Here is a 21944-nt window from a genome sequence, read left to right on the forward strand (position 1 = left end):
TTTTGCATTCCATTAAATCGCTCTTACCATGCTTGGTACATTATCCTAAATGTTAATTCAATTATTTATACATCTGTACCAGTTATACTAAATGAAAATATTGTATTTCATTGATGTCTTGCATTTCTCAGGTTATTTCACAATCGCATATTTGTTTACACTTAGGAGAACTTGTGGAGTGACGCCTGAATGACACTTTCAGCAAGGTGTTGGAATTATCAATTCACCGTTGTGTAAATATGGAGGGATCTTATCGAGGGGACGAAATGTTGCAGGAAGTAATCAACGTAGTATGGGGCACACAGATCAAACCAGAGATCTTTGCTAGATGGTCTCAAGGTAAGATAAGTGGTGTAATGGAAGGGCAATTTGGAATGATTCCTGAAATAAAAAAAAATAACCTTAAGTTTACTGGGTGGAAACTATAATACATGCAAGTTGCTGTACAGTAGCTGGAAGATTTAATATATTGTACAAATAGGAATTGCTGATACACTACTAAATGATCATAAAACTGAGATGAAATCATGCATTACTAAATTGAAGCTTTTGTTATTGTAATTGTTCTGTCCATATTTTAATTCAGTTTGGCTCCATGACTCTAATTCTTTGTTGTAAATGGTTTGCTTTTTCAAGAAAACTCATCAAGTTAAGTAACATTGTGGTTCAGATTGATGAATTTACTCTATAGGACAGAGAGTTGTCAAAATATTCTGGAACATTCAATCATCAAAAGCTATAAAACAAATATTAATGAGTACTTCAAAGTAAGTCATTATTTAGAATTCAACCACAATTAGTATTTGTCATAATAAAGCTTAGAGGTATGGTTTGGCAGTTTCAGGATGGCGTCGGGTAATGGTTTTGGCAGGAAAATGCCTATACAGTTGTAATTGAGTATGTTAATGACTAAACTATTTTTTTAAGGTTACATATTTTCACATGAACTTGCATCATGTCATGTCATGTCTGGAAAGGGTAGGGTTGGTTAGGATAGATTAGGTGTGATAGTGAATTAATACCAGAATATTGGCATAATTTCCTGACATCAAATGACCTTTTATTACTGAAATTCATAGAGCAAAATTTTGTGAGCTTATAATGTTTATGAGAATATATATATTTTTCATTGAATGCAGTGATGATTTAATTTTTTCAGAAGTGCGCACCTATGCAATATAGTATTAGAAAATTAAACATTGATTTTGTAAATTATAATACATCAATGTTATGTTTTTCTTGGAAATCAATAACTCAAAAGGTTTTATAATAGTAATACAGAAACAAATGAAGTCACATTGACTCCTTGCGAAGCCATCAAAAATCATATAGATTTAGATAAGAATGCCATCAGGGTGTGTGAGCATTTGTCCATTTTTTAATTAAGGCTGTGAGCATTTGGCCGGTGAGCATTTGTCTGTACCCCATAGACCTCCTAACCTCAGCATTGAGCAGACTGACCCCCCTGATTTATGAAATTTGCAGGGCGTCCCAGGACAAAAACGTTGTGACCATGGAAGATTTTAATTATAGAATCATTGACTGGGAAATTTTAGTAGATCAGGAAGCAAAATTTTTCTTAGATGTGGTGCAGCATAACTTCCTAAAACAAATAATTACCGCTCTTACAAGGGGAGAGAATACTCTGGACTTACTCTTAACTAATAATGAGCACCTAACAAGTAACGTAAAAGTGGGAAATAGTCTAGGCTCTAGTGATTATCAAGAAATAAGATATATTATTTGGGAAGAATTAAAAAGTACAAATAAAATTCAAGTACCAGACTTCAGGAGAGCCAATTTTGATGAGAAACTATATGAAACATTTGATCACTTATGGGACCGACCCAGGGGGCTGTGACGGGATCAGGTATACGGTCACTCCGGACGTCAATAGCGCGGTCAAAAGTCAGGTCATGGAGGGTAATGCATATCTTGGGCTAGGTCACTTATGGGGACGGGGTCAACAGCCAGGTCAGCGATTTGGACGAAATGTATAGTAACCTAACCATTTCTAAGTGCAAAAAATAAGTTTATTCCCCTCAAGTCAATACAAAAGAATAGTGATACTCTCAAATGGATGACGGACAGGTTGAAACTTGAGATTGGAATGAAAAGAGGACTTTACATAAGAATAAAAAATGGGGAGACACACCTTGGATCAAAATGTAATGATTTGGCAAAAGTGGTTAAAAAGAATATGTGCACAGCAAAACGTAACTATGAAATCAAGGTTGCCAGACAAGCAAGATCCAACCCAAAAGGACTTCTTTCATCTGTACAGAACAAAAAAAGGGAAAGGATAGGCCCAATTCAAAATGACGAAAATGTCGTGATAGAATTGGGGGAAAAAGAGTGAAGCATTTAACAAATATTTTCTCTCATTAGTGTCACTGTCCTCCTGAGTAAATCATCAGTGATTTCAACTGACCAGCTCCTCACTATATCATATCCTCTTCGATAATATGTGTTATGCTGACTAAATCATCAGCAATACAGGAAACGAGGACAGAACAATGGCAGACCTTACTAGTATTATGTTCATTTGATGTTTAGTTTAAAAAATAACCCAGAGAGATAGCAACAAACAGACGACGGGCAGTAGGAGTGTGGACAATATAAGAAACGAGTTTCATTTCCAGTTTCGTTGTGCAATAAAAGCTGATGCATTATGATCAAACATGTCAAGTACAAAGAATAATTTTTGTACACATTATGGATGAAGAGCCCACACTAACTAAATCACAATAATATTTGAATTTGTCAAATTGAAAAAATGACCACGTCATGATAGAAAAATAAATTAAATAATAGTTTAAAATTGTACAATGACCACTTCTTCATGGAGTGTATTGGTTTGGAACTGGTGTAGTGATCAGGATAGGGACATCCATTGAATGCGCAGCGCGATCGATCGATTCCTGCACAAACAATGGATGGATCGATGGCACAGCGCAATGGATCGATCACACAAATTGATTGATAGCGCAGAACATTGACACCAAAACACCTACCAGACCTACAAGAAGGTTTGGTTGTTTCTGGAACCAAGGAAATGCACGAGATAATAGTTCTGGTAGTAAATAGACCATGCATTAGTGTCATCTTCCAGCTTTTGAGACTTCTGCCAGGTTAAGGTTAGGTTCTTTCAGGTTAAGCTATGGGATATATTTTCATTATTATTATTTTTATTTTATGTGGTAAAATGTGCCGCGTGTAGGAGGGGAGGAAGAACATTCAGCCCTATATCAGACAAACATGGTGTATTGTTTACATTTTGGCAGCAATACTCGTGTCTCAATTTACTGTTTAGGATAGGTTTTGCCGGATATTAGATATATAAAATATTTGAGCTCAGGTGAAAAAAACCCCATTGGAAATCATCATATTGATTGTGATATTGGTCAACCATGGTATATTGTTTCATAGTGATGGTGATAACATTGTCTTAATATATGGATTGGTTTATTTTTAGAAGTGCAATGTAGTTCAGTTCGAAGCTTTAAGATTCATTTAGATAAACACCCAAGCAAGATGCTGCAATGCCTGCCATTTATTTTATATTATTTTTGTTTGTTATTATATGTCAGTTTGTTTATTATTATTTGCTTGATTTTCATTTATTATTATTTATCTGTCAATTTATTATTATTTACTATTTTCCTGTTTATTATCTAACTATACATATGCATTTATTTATTTTGTTTATTATTATTTATGCAGTTATAATTTTTTTTATTTGTTTATCTATTTATTTTTTATTATTATAATTTTTTTGCATCCAACCTAGTTATGGACCAAAAGATCTCCTGTTAGCATGCTCCTCCTTTGTAGTGATATAGCAATAGAAAATTAAATATAAATTTTGTAAATTATATCAGTGTAATATATGTTTTTCTTGGCTGAAATCAATAACAAAGAAACTTGCTAAAAGTAAATACACTACCAAATGGAGTTGCAACTATAGGTTTGAGACACTCATGTTGTCATCTGTCCAGTCTCGTCAATGTCAGTTTGACGATGGCAATGACTATGTTGTGTACTGTGTGTTCTCCCACTCCAAGTGACATCATATTTTAGAACAGAGCTTTGGAGCTGAGCTTCATGCTTTTCTTGAAGCTACGAAACTTTTCTACAACCTACAGTCTGATCAAGTCTGATCAATTGCCAAAACAAGCCGTCAGCATCCCTGACGATGACGACCTCTAGTATTACAGGCACTGTATTTCTAAATGGAGGGTAGGTTAGACCGATTTTTCATACTTTAATTTCTTCAGCTTCTGCATCTTTCAAAACAATGATGATGTCTCAAGCACTTGTTGTGGCTACATTCGGTGATGTATCACTTTTAGCAATTTATGTAATTTATTTTTGCCAAGAAAAACATATTACATTAATGTATCATAATTTACTAAATTAATATTTTATTTTCTATCGATATATCATTTAGGTGTGCACTTTTAAAAAAATTACCTATGCATCTATTTAGTAGATTACTATAAACAATGCTTTGGTTAAAAGGTGGAACAAAAGTGTTTACATCCAACTATCCAACAGGTCATATTTTAATTTATTTATTTATCTATATATATTCTTTTATTATTTTTTCTATTGATTTATTTCTAATAAAAATAGTTTTTGTATCCATAGGAACAATATCATATTAAAGAAGTAGAAACAGAGGTGTTACAAAATATGTATTTAAAAAGAGTAGCAGAAAGTAGGGGTAGTAGAAGTTAAAAGTGGTCACTTTTTTTTTTTTTTTTTTTTTTTTTGGCGCAGAGACTAGTCCCCAGTTATGAAAGAATTTGTTGAGTGGTGTGGTTCATGGGGATGTCACTAAAATCCCTAAAATATCAAGTGCATAAAACATGCAGTCATTACCCATATGGGATGAGGATGCATAAACTTAGTATATATTACTAATATAAAAAAATGCAAAATTTCTGCTATTTATTCACAGTGCAGTTAGCATGACAAAATATATACCCACACCATACCCATGCAAAACCAATTTGTTGTTTTTCCCATTAGTGCCTCTTGGGTCATCCCTGGCACCAGCCACACTGCACAGGTTAAAGGCAATCTAGCAAAACACAGTGATTCCTGGCAGGGCCTAGCAATTGGACCTGACTTATCTCCACCACTTCTCTGCCCCCCCCCCCCCCCTCCATCATCTGCTCCAGAAATTCACAAAAAAGACAAGAACATCCCTTTAAGCTATGTCATTTCTATTTACAACAACTCTCCATTCACTCCTATTTTATGAATATACTGAAAGCCCTTTCCACCTTATGAAGGTGGTGACCAAGACAGTATGCACCCACTTCATATATTTACCTAGTTGTATTATACAGGAGGAGAACAGGGGTGAAAAAGGATTTGGGAGATAGGGTTGATGAAAGAATATTAGGATGGTTTGGACACATGGAAAGAATGAGTGAAGAAAGACTAGTAAAAGAGGTATGGAAGGCAGATGTGGAGGGAGTGAACATGAGGGGACGTCCTAGGATGAGGTGGATGGATGGGGTGAAGGGGGCTTTGGGGAAGAGGGGAATGTCTGTTGAGGAAGGAAGGGAGAGGACGGAAGGGAGAGGTGAGTGGAGAATGGTTGTATATGGATGATGTTGTGACTGCATGAGGAGGAATGGGCGGGGGGGGTGTTGGGTGGGGTAGTATGTGTGAGTAAATTTTGACGCAGCCCGAAGGGATTTCTCCCCGTCCTCGCCTTATATGCAAAGGGGGACGGAGAGGGGGGGTCGCCGATTAAATGAAGCGGCCTTGCTGTGGATGTACTGTGTCTTGCGACACTGCTTCTGACCCAGGGCGGTGGGCAGGGTGCAGGGATGACCCGTCATCCAGGAGGTGCTCAGATGAGAGGGAGGGTGGGAGGGGTGTGGAGTGTATTTAGGGATGAAATGGGTGGGAGTGTTTTTATGCCTTTCCCTTTTTGGCTACCTCCCTTGTAAGGGGGAAAAAGCCTTGGTATATGTATGTATGTATGTATGTATTATACAGGAAGGGAGTTGTGCTTGTGGTGACCCGTCTTTGTATCTTTCAGCATCAAGTTTTTTCTTAAAATCTTGAATAGCGTTTGCACACATTGTTTCTTTATCTAAATTATTCCAGGTATCCAGTACTCTGTGTGGGAAGCTATTTTTTTTCAGATCTCTTCGATAGTTATAATTTTTGAGTTTCTTTTCGTGTCTTGTTTTTCCATTGTCCCATATGTCAAATCCCATTTAATGCCTCTGTCATCTCAGCATCTCGTGGGTGATTTCAATTCCCAGGATTTGTGTTCAGCTCAGAGGAAAGGACAGCACTAATCCAAATGAATGGAGGACCGTGTGCTGTGATAGCTCCCGTTCAGGCCTTCCTTCTTAAAAACCTCATTCCTAACTGTGATTTGGAGGGCTTTAGGGAGGTAAGATAAAGTTGATCAAGTTATTGTTATTAGGTTTATCAAGTTTGTTATTGTTGTTGGTCAGCAGGTTAGGTTGATTTTGTAGGTTATAGTGTGACTGTTTGACTTAGCTATAAAGTTGTTTTTTGCCTTAATAAGCCTTAAATCTTTTACATTTAGATTATTTTCCACTAAATATAGCTCTCACAATTCTGTGTAATATAATTTTGTTAATGGATACTAGACATGAATGTGAAGTATATGTTGCACAACTTTCTGAGGACTTTGTTTTTCTATATTTCAGCTTGATTGTGAAACTATTGATAAATATTTAGCTTTAGCCTTAACTGAGGTGCTAAGTCAGTGTCGGCAAGGCATCTGCAGTAGTCACACGACGGGTGGTGAGAAAGGTGAAGGTTCCAGTTCAGAAGGTATGTGTAATTCTAGTTTCGTTATCATTTTGGAAAGTATATATATTAGAGGGACCACTAATAGGTACTTGCTTATTTGTGGTGATCCTGTAAGATGGACAACAAAACTACCCATTTGCAAGACTCGTAAAAAAAAAGGGGGGGGAGAGAGAGAGAGAGAGAGAGAGAGAGAGAGAGAGAGAGAGAGAGAGAGAGAGAGAAGCATACACACACACACCCGCACCTCCATCAGGACTCATTACCCCAGACATTAAGCCTTCTGAGAAATCACTCCCTCAACAAACAAGAATCGCATTGGCATGACTGATCAGGTCACTGCCCAGCATTAAAGCAGTCCCAACGCAGAATTGGCCAGACAACAAACTCAGCTTGCCCCTAGATGTAAATCACCACACATTAGACACTGAACACCTCATCCTACACTGCCCTGCACTCACCCTGTCCAGACAACAATACAGCATATCTTACTAAGGTCACTTGTGGGCCAAACTGGAGGCTGTTGCCGGTTACCTCAGGGTTGTGGATCTCCAGTAAGACTGATCTATGGGAATGGATTGATTGACTGATAAACTGATCATCAATGTGTGTGTGCAGTGACTCAGTCGTCCAAGACCCCATTTTCTTCCAACAGCTGAATGAAAACCCCTGGCATTAGTCAACACAAAATTTGCAACTGACATCACTAGGTTGCAAGTGTGATGATTGTCTTGTTGGTTGTCCTCTCTTCCAGGTCCACACCACTTGGCCTGCTTGGATGATCCTGTGCCCAATTGCCCCGACAATGTCAACAGCGAATCAGACAGCAGCACGCACCACCCTGACATACCTTCCCCACCTCCAAGTGATAAGGACCATAGTCTCTTCCACAATAGCATAAGGTAGGTCAATCTCCTCCCATCTCTTGGATGTTCAGAATGACTCCCTCTTTCAAGTTGACAGGTTCCTCCTCCTTTCTCTGCCCTCCTCTACTTTTTCTTTGACCTCTTTCTTCTTTTCTGCCTTGTCTTTTCTCCTCATCCTCCTATCTCTGCCTTATTATTCGTCTTTCTATGTATTAAGAATTCGTAAAAAGTCACATTTTCATGCCAAAACTCCTTGTTTTATAAACTATGCAAAGAAATTATTTTTTTGCATTTACGTGAAAATACAGTCTTTTCATTGCAGTTCTGGCTATCTGTGTTTTATGTGAAATGTATTTGTATTTCAGGTTACGTCAGTTTGACTCTAAACATAATCTACAAAATTATATTGAATGTAATATAGGAAAGTTCAAAGTCCAGTATGGGGTGCTACTCTTTCTATACTCCTTAATACTAACAAAGGTAAGAGGGCATTTAGCATCACTATTTAGGGATGGAATGGGTGGGAATGGTTTTATGGCTTTTTCTTTTTGGCTGCCTCCCTTGTAAGGGGGAAAAAAGCCTTGGTATATGTATGTATGTATTACATTTTGATACTTTTGTTTAGCAATGTAGAAATAGTTTGGGTATACAGTACTACCTCTCATTAATGGACTAAAAGGGGGTTAACAGTGTCCGTTGATGTGAATGATCCGTTGATATGGAGTGGTTTTTGGGTGGCATACTGATTGCACGCACTAAACAACAGCACCAAAAACACCGAAAACACTGCAAACACAGCTAATTAACGTCCGTTAATGAGCGGTCAATCTGTATGGGAAGAATAAATGAGGAACAACCAGTAACCAGAGAGTGACAAGCAGAAGAGTAAACCTATGAGAAGGACCTAGAATGAGTGAGATGGTTGGTATGAAAAGAGCTTTGGATGCAGATGGCATGTCAATGGATGAGGGAAGAAAGGTGTAAGAGGAATGTGTGGAATGAGATTGTGAATGGAAGTGCCAATGTATTGTTTACAATAAAAAAAAAAAAAAATCTTCTTTCATGCTTCTGTAGTGGGAGGGATAAGAATGCTACAACCATGTTCCCATACATGTTGGTAAGGTGATTAAATGGGGTGGAATTGGGGGACTAAGGAACTTCTCTTTCTATATTTTCTTCCACAAGGGCTCATGAGATGCTTTGACTTGGCCAACACCCCTTACATGGGGGAAGAAGGCCATTGGTAGATGGACATGTATGTACCAGTACCACTTCTAAAATGAAATAGTATTCTAGTACCATAGAGGAAAAATTTATAGTAATGACTTTATTTTTTATTTAATTGTGCCCCAGGGTGTTAAGCGGGTGATGGAGGAAATGGGTGATCTAAGCGAAAGCTTGATAGACAGTTCCGAGGGCCACGGATCCCAAGCACTCATCAACCTCCTCATCACGGGTCGAGCATCCTCGTTTGTTTGGGATGGCAGTAAAGACGTTGGTGGATTGAGTAAGTTATCTTCCTTTTGTATTAATTTATTTCATTACCATGTCCACTGAATGAATTTTTTTTTGCTTATTCATTTGTAGGATTTTGTCCATTTGTGTAATTTTTACTATAGTTTCCTGAAACTGTCACAAATAATAACAAATTTTCATTTTATTATTTTTAACATTAGAACATTATTCATTAATTTCATGATAAAATTAGAGCAGACTAGTAATTTAACTATCTATCTGTATACCAAGGGCTTTTTCCCCCGTATAAGGGAGGTAGCTAAGTAAAAAAGCAAGCACCCACTCCCACCCATTTTACTCCATCCGCCACCCTTTCTTCCCACACATCTTAGCTCCTCATGGATGATAGGTCATCCCTGTATCCCACCCACTGCCTTGGGTCAGAAGCAATGCAGCAAGACACTGCACATTCACATCAAGGGCACTTCACTTAATTGGTGACCCCTCCCTCTCTGTCCCCTCATCCAGAAAAAGAGAAGACATGGAGAAATCCCTTTGGGCTGCATCAAAATATCATACATAACCACACCTTAACCCCTGCACTACCCTAATTTAACTACCCTTGACATCAAAATATCATACATAACTACTCCTTAACCCCTGCACTACCCTAATTTAATTACCCTTGACCAAATCCAGGATTTGTATTTACTCTGTGGCAATAAAGTCAGTAAGATGTATCACTGTTGAAGAGGTTGATTTAAGATAATATTTTTCCTAGTCAGTTTTGTGGCTCACCATTGTACATTATTTTCATTTAGAAAATTTGTATATTTCTGTTCTATTTTTCCAGGTCTAATAGGCATTGAGAGACGACCAACTGTAGGTTTTTTGACTCGATTAGAGCATTTAAGATATGTTCAAGTTGGTTGGTACCTGAAAAATCCTACTTCGCCCGTTTGGGTTTTGGGATCAGAAACTCATTTAACAGGTCTGTATTTTAATGTAGAATTCATAGAATTTTTACTTGCTATTTTGCATATTTGAAACATACTTCTTCAGCTGAATAGAACTTATGGGTATTTATTCATTTTAAGTCTGTAAAGGTTGTCAGTAGGGTTGCTGGGTATTCTGGAAAAAAAAAAAAAAATTGCTTTTTTTGTTGCAGTTCTCTTCTCATGGTTGGCACAACTTGTGACACCAGACACAGAGGTCGAGAGAGCCAAGCAGGTTTTTAGTTGGTATGATGTAGAAGGAAACAACTTCATCAAACGGGAACAACTCGGTGAAATTATGGACAAATTAGGCTTATGCACAGATGAAGATTTGTAAGTTTATAACTGGAGCTTGAATTTTAGTTTGAGAAATTTGAAAATATATATATATATAAAATAAATAGACATATATATACATATACCAATGGCTTTTCCCCTCATAAAAGGGAGGTAGCCAAAAAACAAAGGCATAAAATCTACTGCCACCCATTCCATTCCCACATGCAGAAAAAGAGAAGATGGGGAGAAATCCCTTCAGGCTGCATCAAAATATCATTCACACATATTCCCACCCCTCATCCCCCATCCACTCCCTTCCATGCATCACAACATCATCCATACACAGCCAACCTCCATTCACCCCAATCTTTTGTCTTCTCCCTTCCTTTCTCAACAGACATTCCCCTCTTTCCCAATATACCTTTTATCCCCATCCATCTCATCCTTGGTTGTCCCCTCATCTGCTCTTCTCTTTGCCTCCTTTAATTTATGTTACCTTCCTTATAAGGGGGGGAAAGCCGTTGGTATATGTATGTATGTTTTTTTGTGTAAAAAAAAATTATTCCTCTTTTCTTTTTGCAGTATCAAGTTTATGTGCACGGAGTTGGACCCAGACAACATGGGAGTCATACTTTACCACAAATTCCTGGAGACTTTCTTTAATGTGGCCGATTCCTACACGCCGCCAGACACGTTCACTATATTCCACTACAATGGCTTGGAGAGCTCTTGTCCACAGAATAAAGTAATTACATGTTTAACCAGGGCTTAATTGAAACATAGTATGTGATTTTTGGTAAGGCTGTTGGTTAACTATGGCTGAGTAAAAGTATGTTTGAATTTCAGGTTGATTTATATAATCTTTTCCAGTTTCACAGTATCTACAATATTTTATACATAGATGTTTTAGATAGCAGTGAATGAAAAAAAATTTCCTTAAGCATAATATACATATACCAATGGCTTTTTCCCCCTTACAAGGGAGGTAGCCATAAAAACAAAGGCATAAAATCCACTCCAACCCATTCCATCCTTACATACTCCACACCCATTCACTCCTTCCATCCCTCTTATCTTGGCTCCTCCTGGATGATGGGTCATCCCTGCATCTTACCTACTGCCTTGGTCAGAAGCAATGTAGCAAGTCACAACACATCCACAGCAAGGCCACTTCATTTAATTGGCAACCCCCCCTCTCCATCCCCACATGCAGAAAAAGAGATGGGGAGAAATCCATTTGGGCTAAGTGAAAATATCATTCACACATACTCCCTCACCCCCATCCCCCACCCACTCCCTTTCATGCATCACAGCATCATCCATACACATCTATCCTTCACTCACCCCTGTCTTCTGTCTTCTCCCTTTTTTCATAAACAGACATGCCCCTCTTTCCCAATGCCCCTTTTTACCCCATCCATCCATCTCATCTTTGGTCACGTCCTCATGTTCACTCCTTCCACCCTTGCCTTCCACACCTCTTTTACTAATCTTTCTTCACTCACTCTTTCCATGTGTCCAAACCATCCCAATACTCTTTCATCAGCACTATCTCCCAACTCCCTTTCCATCCCCACTCTTCTCCTCACCTCCTTGTTTCTAACTCTATCCAACCAAGTAACCGCTACCATACTTCTTACGCATTTCCTCTCAAACACATTCAAACTCCTCTCTTATGTTCCATGTTTCTGCCCCATACAGTGCTGTTGGCACAATCACTCCATAAAATCTCCTCTCAGCATCCACTCCCAAATATCTATTTCTCATTACACTTTTTAATCCCCCAAGGCATTTAGTTGCTTCTTTCAATCTATATTCTACCTCCACCCCCACACCTCCCTTTCCCACCACATTTGCATCCAAGTATCTAAAGCTATCCACTTCCTCCAGTCTCTCTCCCTTAATACTCCTTTCCAATTTGCTACTGCATTCTCCCTTTGTACATCTCATCACCTTACTTTTACCCACATTTATCTTCAATTTCCTTCTTTCGCACACCTTTCCAAACTCTGTTGCTAACTTCATTAATCCCTCCTATGATCCTGCCACAACTGCAGTGTTGTCAGCAAACAACAACTGGCTTATTTCCCATTTTTCTCCATTTTCTTTAATCATCTCCAATCCTTGGCCCATTACCCTTATGTTTACCTCTCGCACCAACCCATCCATGTATAAATTGAACAGCCAAGGTGACATAACCCATCACTGGCAAAAACCCACCTTTAACCCTATGGTGGGAGAGAAGAATACTGCCACTGAGTGTTCCCACTTGAGTCATGAAAGGTGACAAAAATAGGATGGGGATGGGACTAGGCATCCTACTCTCTGTAGCCCCAAAGGGGACATTCCTTAATCATAAAGATTAGATTTTATCAGGAATGTGGAAGAAATTGTTCTGAAAATTTGCATGGTGTCTTGTTTAATATTTGTCTAAAAGAGGGTAGAGTGCCAGAGGACTGGAGGAATGCCTGTATAGTTCCACTTTACAAGGGAAAAGGGGACAAGTGTGAGTGTAGTAATTTCAGAGGGATCAGTTTGTTGAGTGTAGTTGGGAAGGCTTATGGGAGGGTTTTGATTGAGAGGATTAGGAGAGGAACAGGGAGCAATTGGTGAGGAACAGTGTGTGTTTAGGACAGGAAGGGGTTGTGTGGATCAGATTTTTGTGGTAAGGCAGATATTTGAGAAAGCTTGAGGAAAAGGTAAGGATGTGTTTTGGGCCTTTATGGATTTGGAAAAGGCTTATGACAGGGTAGGTAGGAAGGCACTGTGGGAGGTATTGCAGATATGTGGGATAAAAGGAAAGCTGTTAAGAGCAGTTGAGTTTTTATGAGAGTAATAGAGCCTTTGTTAGAATTAGAAATGGAGAAAGTGAGTGGTTTGAGATAAAGGTAGGACTTTTGCCATGGATGTGTTATGTCACCTTGTCTGTTCAATTTATACATGGATGGGGCAGTGCAAGAGTTAAATGCAAGGGTAATGGGCTGGAGATTGGAGATGGTTAAAGAAAATGGATCAGAGGAGGGATTAAGGAAGTGACAGAATTTGGGAAGATTTGTGAAAGAAGGAAGTGGAGGATAAATGTGGATAAAAGTAAGGTGATGAGATGTACAAGGGGAGAATGTGGTAGCAAATCGGAAGTGAGTATTTAGGGAGAGAGACTGGAGGAAGTGGATAGCTTTAGATACTTGGGTGTGAATGTGGCAGGAAAGGGAGTAGTGGAGGTGGAGGTAGAATGTAGATTGAGAGTAGCAAGTAAATGCCCTGGGGATAAAAAGTGTAATGAGAAATAGACGTTTGGGAATGGATGCTAGGAGGAGATTGTATGAAGGAGTGATTATGCTGACAGCACTGTATGGGGCAAAAACAAGGAACATAAGAGAGGAAGAGTTTAAATGTGTTTGAGATGAAATGCGTGAGAAACGTGGTAGTGGTTGCCTTGTTGGATAGAGAGGAACAAGGAGGTGAGGAGGAGAGCAGGGGTAGAAAGGGAGTTGGGAGATAAGGTTGATGAAAGAGTATTGGGATGGTTTGGACACATGGAAAGAATGAGTGAAGAAAGATTAGTAAAAGAGGTGTGGAAGGCAGAGGTGGAAGGAGTGAACATGAGAGGGCAACCAAGGATGAGATGGATGGATGGGGTAAAAAGGGCATTGGGAAAGAGGGGAATGTCTGTTGAGGAAGGACAGGAAAAACAAGATAGGGGTGAGTGGAGAATGGTTGCGTATGGATGATCCTGTGATGCATGGAAGGGAGTGGATAGGGGATGTGAGGTGAGGGAGTACATGGGAATGATATTTTATTGCAGCCCAAAGGGATTTCTCCCCATCTTCTCTTTTTCTGCATGAGGGGATGGAGAGGGGGAGATTACTGATTAAGTAAAGTTGCCTTGATGTGGATATGCTGTGTCTTGCAACATTGTTTTTGACCCAGGTTAGTGGGCGAGATGCAGGGATGACCTGTCATCCAGGAGGAGCCAAGATAAGAAGGAGGGAGGGAGGTGAATGGGAGTGGAATATGTGGGGATGGAATGGGTGGGAGTGGATTTTATGCCCTTGTATTATGGCTACCTCCCTTGTAAGGGGAAAAAAGACATTGGTCTATGTATTACAATTTGTCGAAAATATGACCCAAGATTGATACCCACTCAGGGCTTGAAAACTTAATTTACACTGGAAGCCATTACTGGACTCCTTGAGCAAGGAGTTGTGGTGTGTAAGGTCACATCATTGTCCATAGATCAATCTATATTTGAGCTCACAGCTCTCTATTTTGGAGGATAAGAGTTGTTGATCATTGGCCCAACACATGATTCAAGACCTTGGTGAATCATAGACATATATTATTCCCATTGTGTCCACTCTGTGTTCTTGTACATGTATGTCTTAAAGTTTGTCTACTGCCATTTGATGTCACTGATATTTGTCTATCTATATATCAAGAAAAGAGGTATATAGATGGAAGGGGTTGAATGGGAGTGGAGTGGGTGGGATTGGAATTATGCCTTTTGATTTTGGCTACCTCCCTTGTAAAGGGGAAAAGCCCTTGGTATATAGATAGATGAAAAAGGAAGAAAAAAAAAGGCAGAATTCCAAAACACAGTTGAAGTTTGCAGTAATTGCTGTTCAAATTTTTAGTATACACCAAATATGACAGTGGACAGGATGTTGGGATGACCTGTCATCCAGGAGGTGCCAAGATAAGAGGGAGGGAGGAGGGTGGAGGGGAGTGGAATATATAGGAAATGGAATGGATGGGAGTGGTTTCTGTGCCTTTTTCTTTTTGGCTACCCCCCCTTGTAGGGGGAAAAAGCCTTGGGTATATGTATGTATGTACCAAATATGACACATTCAATGAAAATAGCACATTACATTTACATCTTGAACTGTATAATCGGTGTAGGCAATGTTGTGTATGCAGTGATGCTCATATGTTTATATCATTATTCTGTAGTGGTTGTTATTTACCTTCAGATCCATTATGCGGAGGGTTGCGTAACGGTACAGGAGAGCCATGTACGATTCACTCCATCAAACTCAGAATTCCTCACTTGCATTACGTCCAAGTGGCCTAATCTTGATGTGCATTGGAAAAATTTCACCCCTTCTCTCAACTAGCATCTAACGGAAACAAGTCCTGGTGTTGTAGGTATAAGCTCATTACTTATCCAGGATGGAAAATTATTGACGGGAAATCTTTTAAAGACAGAAGTATTGAAAAATATTTTACAGAGAACCTTTAATCGCAAGGCTGAAGCTTTAAGTAAAAGATATTTATGGGGGGCATATCATGGGCAGAATTGTTGTGAAAAATAATATAGATAAGTCCATGAATTGATAACGGAAGTTTTGCAGTGTGCATAAAAAAAAAGCAAAGCTTTTGGTGAAATATAGATTGAATTGTGGTTAAATTGAAAAGTTTGAAAAGGAAAGTGTTGTATAAAAACTGCATCAATCTGAAAGTGTTTTGTGGTCGGCTTGCCATTCGTGTAGAAGGTCGTGTCTGTACAATAATATTGAATGCCATCAACTGGCTTTTTAATACTGATGCAGATTTGCACAAAGAGTATAAAATTTTATCAAAATCTAAGATTTAATCTTCTTATGAATCGTTTTGATTTTGTTGATTTTTTATTCACGTATATATTCTTATTTTTTTTTTCTGTAAAGAATTTTATATGCCTTTGAAAATGTACAGAGGAACCATATTCACAAGGACAGAATTTTCATCAATTAATGTGAACAGAATTGTGGAGAAAAGAAAACGGATCTCACTGTGAGGAGCCAACACTGCTCTTGTCTTCAAGTCTCTTTCATGCCCACAAAACCATTGCCTAGAAATATCACTCTGAAGGTTCTTCAATCCTCATTGATGTTGAGGTCATACATAGACCCAGTAAATGTGATTAGTAAATAAACTAAGTATGATCAAGTTGATTATATGTTTCCTGTCACAGAAGTATTCATAGTATTAGAATTTTACTCATATCACTTACCATATTTTATGGCACATATAATGACTGAACAGTGTGGTAGAGGTCAGGGGCGACCCTTCATTCATGAGGTGCTGAGGTGGGAGGGATGTTGAATGAGTTTTTCGTGTGTCTGGGAATTGGGTGTGTGCTTTGGCTTGGTTACTCCTCGTAAAAAGAGGCTTTTTGTAGGCATGTAAAATGCCCCAAGTCTTCAGGCTTTCACATAGATTTCATGGGGGAAGAAATATTGAACTGTTGTTTGTCAGTCAATCAAAGCATTAAGAAAGATAACAGAATGTACCAAAACCATCCCAATAGGACATTACACACTGAAGTCAAGATAATTTTTACAGGATGACACATGAAAATGATAGGCACACAGTTCCTATTTGAGAGCTCTCAGCTCCCATCGTATTATATAATACAAGCTCAAGCAACTGGCTGGAAAAAAAGGGGGGGGGTGAAATCAGCAGCATACTACCTATATATCTACAATAACCTACTATCATCACCATGCAACACATTCATGCAAAAATACGTGCACACTCAAATAATGAAACTGACACTTCAAGACTGACTGCCAAAATCCCAACTCCACCAAATTCTCTTTAGATGTCAGCTCTACAGAGAAATCACTCCCACAACAAGCAAGACCCATACTAGCATATTTGTGTTCAAGCCACCATCCAGTACTAAGATAATTACCAATTCATGACTTGGGGGCATATGAGAGGGAGTACATTGCTTCACTTGCTCACTGGCGCCAGTCCACATTGTCTCTCTGGGCAAGCTCCCATGCAGCTGTCATTCCTATTACAAACAGCTCTTGACAGGGGCGATGAACATGCTCAAGCCATGAATTCTGTGGACATCCCCTTCATCTCTTGCATCAAGGATTGTCTCTTGAAGAGGCAACCCTGTTGGTAGAATCAGCATCAGGGAAATGTGTCACACACCCATATTGCTCTAGTTGATGTTCATGAATTATGATGGTAACTGGCCTAGACTGAGTCTCACAGTACAGTCTTTGGTTTGATACGAAGTTATTCCAACGATGCCCCATAATTCTCTGAAGGCACTTAGTACCAAAGACATCGAGATGCCTCTTCAGGTCAGCATTCAATGTCTATGTCTCTTTGAGAGAATACCAACACAGAATAGGCCTGGCCACAGAAACAAACTGTCCAATATCCAACCATAACACAGAAAACACCAAACACCTCATCTTACACTGCCCTAACCTAGCCATACCTAGACAGCACAATATTACCTTCTTGAGCAACTTATGGATCAATCCAGTGGCTGTTGCTGATTACCTGATCGCAGTGGGTCTTCTGCAGGAGAGACCTGGCTTATCAGGTTGGTTGATGATCCAGTTTAAAATGGTACCAACACAGGACAGGCTCGCCACAGCTGCAAATTGCCCCAGGTGCAATCACCACACAGAAGACACTAAGCCCTTCATATTACATTGCCATTCTCCAATCTTACCGAGACAACAGCCTAATATCTCTTCCACGAGTGAGCCCCCAGGACACTACTCATGGCCTCTGGTTTGTCTCATAAATCATAGTAAAGAGATTTTGTGAAGCTATCTGAAATGAGTGAGTTTAAGACTAGAATCAAGTGCTCTGTGTCTTCTTTGTAATTGTTGCATCCAAAACATCCAAAACGGAAGTTGCTGGTTGAGTGGGTTAGGGTGTTGTTACTTGCGGCGAAGGTTGAGGGAATGGCAGTTCAAACACTGCCACTGGCAAAGTTGAACCAAGGGCATGGTTTATTAAATTCTACCCTACAAAGTTCTCTGTATGGGGAGTGTCTTAGCCTCCGACGTCAGCATCCAAGACATTTCATGTTTGTTTCTGAGCCAGGTTTTGTTTCAGTGTAAGTTGGTGATCTGAATTTTGGTGTAGCAATACAATTTTTGCTTGGGAGTGATTTCTTTATTGGGATGATTATTGGGAGAACTTGTTGAAGTATAGAAATTGATAGTTTAGTAAGGCATGTTAATTTTGTGATCTGTATGTGTATGTGTTTTTATATGGAAGTGTTTTGAAGTGCTAGTGTAGGCTGTTGGAGATTTTTGAGCAAAATAATTTTTGGAGTTGTTCGTGTGTATGATGGGCTGTTTGTGTGATGGTAGATGAGGGATGGGTGAAGTCTGTTGCATAGAAGTGTATACCTATCATTCTCAAGTGCTGCTCTTTAAGGGGGAACATCGATGCTATTTTAGTGCAGCTAGTTATAATTCCTAAGGGTTTATTTTATATTATTTGCAAGACGTCTTCATTTATTTTTTTAATCGTTGGACACCATACTTTGGAAGCATTTTATTTTCTCCCTCTTCAGGAAGGTAATTTCATATGCCATGAAATATGGTATTTATGTCTTTGCTATGTTTATCATGCCTATATGGCATAATTCTACCTAAACCATGGGTTAATGTCTTCATAATATAGACACATCTTTAAGTAGAATATATAATGTTGAAATACTGTGACAGGAAATGTCTGGTCAGTTGTAATTCATGGTGACAGGGAGTGTGTTAAGAATGTAAAAAAAAATCTGATTTGCTGAATTTTCATGTCCAGGATCTTTAGGAACAGACATTCTTAAAAAAGAATTAGATAACCAGATTACCATCAGAAGAAAGACTGATGTACACCCATGTGAAGGGCATGTTGAGATAGATGAGGGTAGTCCATTCATAACCCATAAGCTGTGGTGATCTTATTGAAAGTAAAGATAACTATACAGTCACCCACACCAAAGTTTCTGATATTTGACATAATAATTTTCATCCAAATTGTTAAGTGTTGGATATAATAAAATACATTATCCTTCTACTTACCCATAAGCATTTCAACCATTGTCACAAGGCCCCGAGAGTTCTGTCAGATCGGGTTGAAGAAAGGCAGTTTTGGACTATTTTTTTTTGTTTAGTCTCAACTACCATTCCCCCTCACACACCATCACCAACATGTTGGCAATTATAGATAATATTATGGGATATGTTTGTCACTTTTGAGTGCACTACATTCATTGTGTTACTTAGCATTTCACTATATATTTTAAATATAATTGGAATACATTACCTAATGTCAAGTACTCATAAGTACATATGTGAATAGATAGCTGGGGGTTAAGGAGGAGATGGGAGCTGCAAAGCATATATTTGTTTGTCATGATTTCCGAATGCACAATGTTATCTTTGGTATGTCAAATTGGGCACAAGAGAGAACTGTAAATTGCATCTGGCAACCCCAAATGCATGTGTAAATACAGAAATTTTGTGTATGAAAATAAAGCACAGGATTTCAAAATAAGAGGCAACACTTGGGAATTGAAAGCTTAGTGTTTGTAAGGAACATTGCACTTGCACACAAGATCCAGTTGCAATCTGCAATACAATATATGGGTTATTTAAAACAAGTGGAAGGAAAAAAAAATCAGGGAAGGTGTCTGTATTACCATGTATGGGTTCAGTTTAGAGGAGTTTAGGTGTTATGATGTGGGATTCTGAAGTTTTCTGGGAATTATTGCCATTCATCATGATTTCTTTTTACAATTAATGGACCTTTATACATCTTATTTTTGTGATAGTGACATTTCAGTATGAGCTCATTGTTCTTCATTTTTGAGGAATGACCAAAGTCATGTGTGTTTGGAGATAATTCTTGTTCAGTGTACAGAGGGTATCATGGTTATGCTTGGCATCATTTGCCCAGCAATAGAAAGCAGTCAGACGCTTAACACTTAATGTATTGTGTGGTTGGAATTTACTGCAGAATTCTGAGTGTTTATAAATGACCATATTACACAATTGCAACATTTCATTGCACTGGTGATTGTGATGGCATTTGGTTGTGAAGCTGATTTTTGTTTTCTTCTATTGTTGTGTAGAAACTCTTGTTCATCCATTGTCTACCCAATCAATTTTGTAAACTGTTTCTAATTTATGGTGATCAATTTATTGTTAACTGCGTATGCTTTAATGTATGTACTTCCTTGTTCCTGGTCACACCATTGGGTCCACTTTGAAAGCTGCGCTCAACTTGTACAAGGATAGATAATACCTAGGTACTGTGGAGGCCCGTGAGATTGTTCAGGGATCACTTGACCACTGCAAGATAAGGGCATAAAGTTCAAATGTACATTATCACATGATTGCAAAGCCACGGATATTAGTAAGGTAAGTTTTTTTTATATTATTATTATTTTTTTTTTTTAAGAATTGAGTTTGATGTGAAGTTCAGTACAACTGAGAAGTTTTTCTTCTTCATAAGTTAGAGTAGTCAGGAGATGCTTTTGAAGTCCTCAAAGAGAGCCATCCTACTGATCATGTATATATTTCCTATAGCAGTGGTTCTAAACTGGTGGTCCATGGCCCTCTGATTGTCATAAATGATTTTTTTTATTTTTTATTTTTTATCTAAGCTATGTTTTGTGGTCTGCAGACCATTGGTCATATACTATAAGTGGGAATAACCTGGAAATTGGTGCCTATATCTTTAAATTTACAGAAATTGATGTAGAAAAATGCATCTGTTTACTATTTTTCAGATTTCTCAAAAATCTGTGTGTAAGAAATAGGTTTCAAACTTAAATATTTGTTATATAGCCCTTTTTATCATTACTCAATTTTTTTTAATATTCACATTTCATTATTATTATTAATTTGTTATATTATATATATATATATATATATATATATATATATATATATATATATATATATATATATATATATATATATATATATATATATATATATATATTTGTGGCCTGAAATGAGTTGAGAACCACTGTCTTGTGGAATTTATAAACCAGATCCTTTGATATATTGTTCCACCTCACAAGCATCCAAGGCCCAGACACTCTTCATCAGTTTATGAGCATTGGTGAATATGAGATAATTTTTGTCTCACATATCCTTCCAAACTTGGTCACCAACTCCTTCAGTCTTCTCATATGTATATATAATATATGTACGCACACACACACACACAACAGCTGTCAACTAGAGTTCTGTAGGCTGCTGAATAAGACAAAAATTCTCAACAATGCAAGGAAACCAGGAGGCCGTGGTTGTATTGAGTGGGAGGGGGAGCACTTCTGGTTGCCCAGTGCAGTGTTGAATGTGTCCATCGTGAAAAAATGCAAGGGAAGCAAGGTGGATCAAGAGAAAACAGCGATGAGTTTGATTCAAATGTCGACACAAACGCAGCCCTCTGGAGGAGTTATACTGAAACTAAATGTAAACAGAAGCTTTGAAACCCCAAGAGGGATTATTAGATTGTACAATGATGACCGTTTTTCTGGCTTTGGTAAGTATGAACAAAGAAATTTGAATTGAATCATAGACATGATAAGGGAGATGAATTTTAATAGAAACTTGTGGGAGAAAGAATTCATGGAATTAAGGAAAGAGATTGTGATTTTAAGGAAAGACTATTTTGAAGTAAATAGATATGTGAATTAAAGAAGAAAAATTCTGAAGTAAAGTAACGAGCTAAGTACATACATACATACATATACCAAGGCTTTTTTCCCCCTTACAAGGGAGGT

At 38.3% G+C, this 21944-nt stretch overlaps 1 protein-coding gene across 1 annotated transcript; it reads left to right on the top strand.

Annotated features, from left to right (window-relative positions):
- The first annotated feature begins 169 nt into the window (after positions 1–169).
- Positions 170–21052, top strand: LOC143020992 (ubiquitin carboxyl-terminal hydrolase MINDY-3). Its single transcript, XM_076178067.1, has 10 exons — positions 170–339; positions 6291–6424; positions 6708–6834; positions 7565–7712; positions 8042–8156; positions 9030–9183; positions 9985–10122; positions 10300–10459; positions 10988–11150; positions 15376–21052. Exons 1-10 carry the CDS (start codon positions 240–242, stop codon positions 15517–15519), a joined length of 1383 nt encoding a protein of 460 aa, XP_076034182.1. The 5' UTR covers positions 170–239; the 3' UTR covers positions 15520–21052.
- Positions 21053–21944: the final 892 nt, after the last annotated feature.

The sequence above is a fragment of the Oratosquilla oratoria genome, chromosome 41 (genome assembly GCF_046742065.1).
Source record: "Oratosquilla oratoria isolate Oo_2021 chromosome 41, ASM4674206v1, whole genome shotgun sequence".
Classification (NCBI taxonomy): domain Eukaryota; kingdom Metazoa; phylum Arthropoda; class Malacostraca; order Stomatopoda; family Squillidae; genus Oratosquilla; species Oratosquilla oratoria.

Bases quoted from the DNA above. Each gene is read 5' to 3' on its own strand.
- LOC143020992 (XM_076178067.1), top strand. From the start codon at position 240: ATGGAGGGATCTTATCGAGGGGACGAAATGTTGCAGGAAGTAATCAAC. The intron at 340-6,290 runs GTAAGATAAGTG...TTCAATTCCCAG, and splicing joins CTTTGCTAGATGGTCTCAAG to GATTTGTGTTCAGCTCAGAG. The intron at 10,460-10,987 runs GTAAGTTTATAA...TTCTTTTTGCAG, and splicing joins TTATGCACAGATGAAGATTT to TATCAAGTTTATGTGCACGG.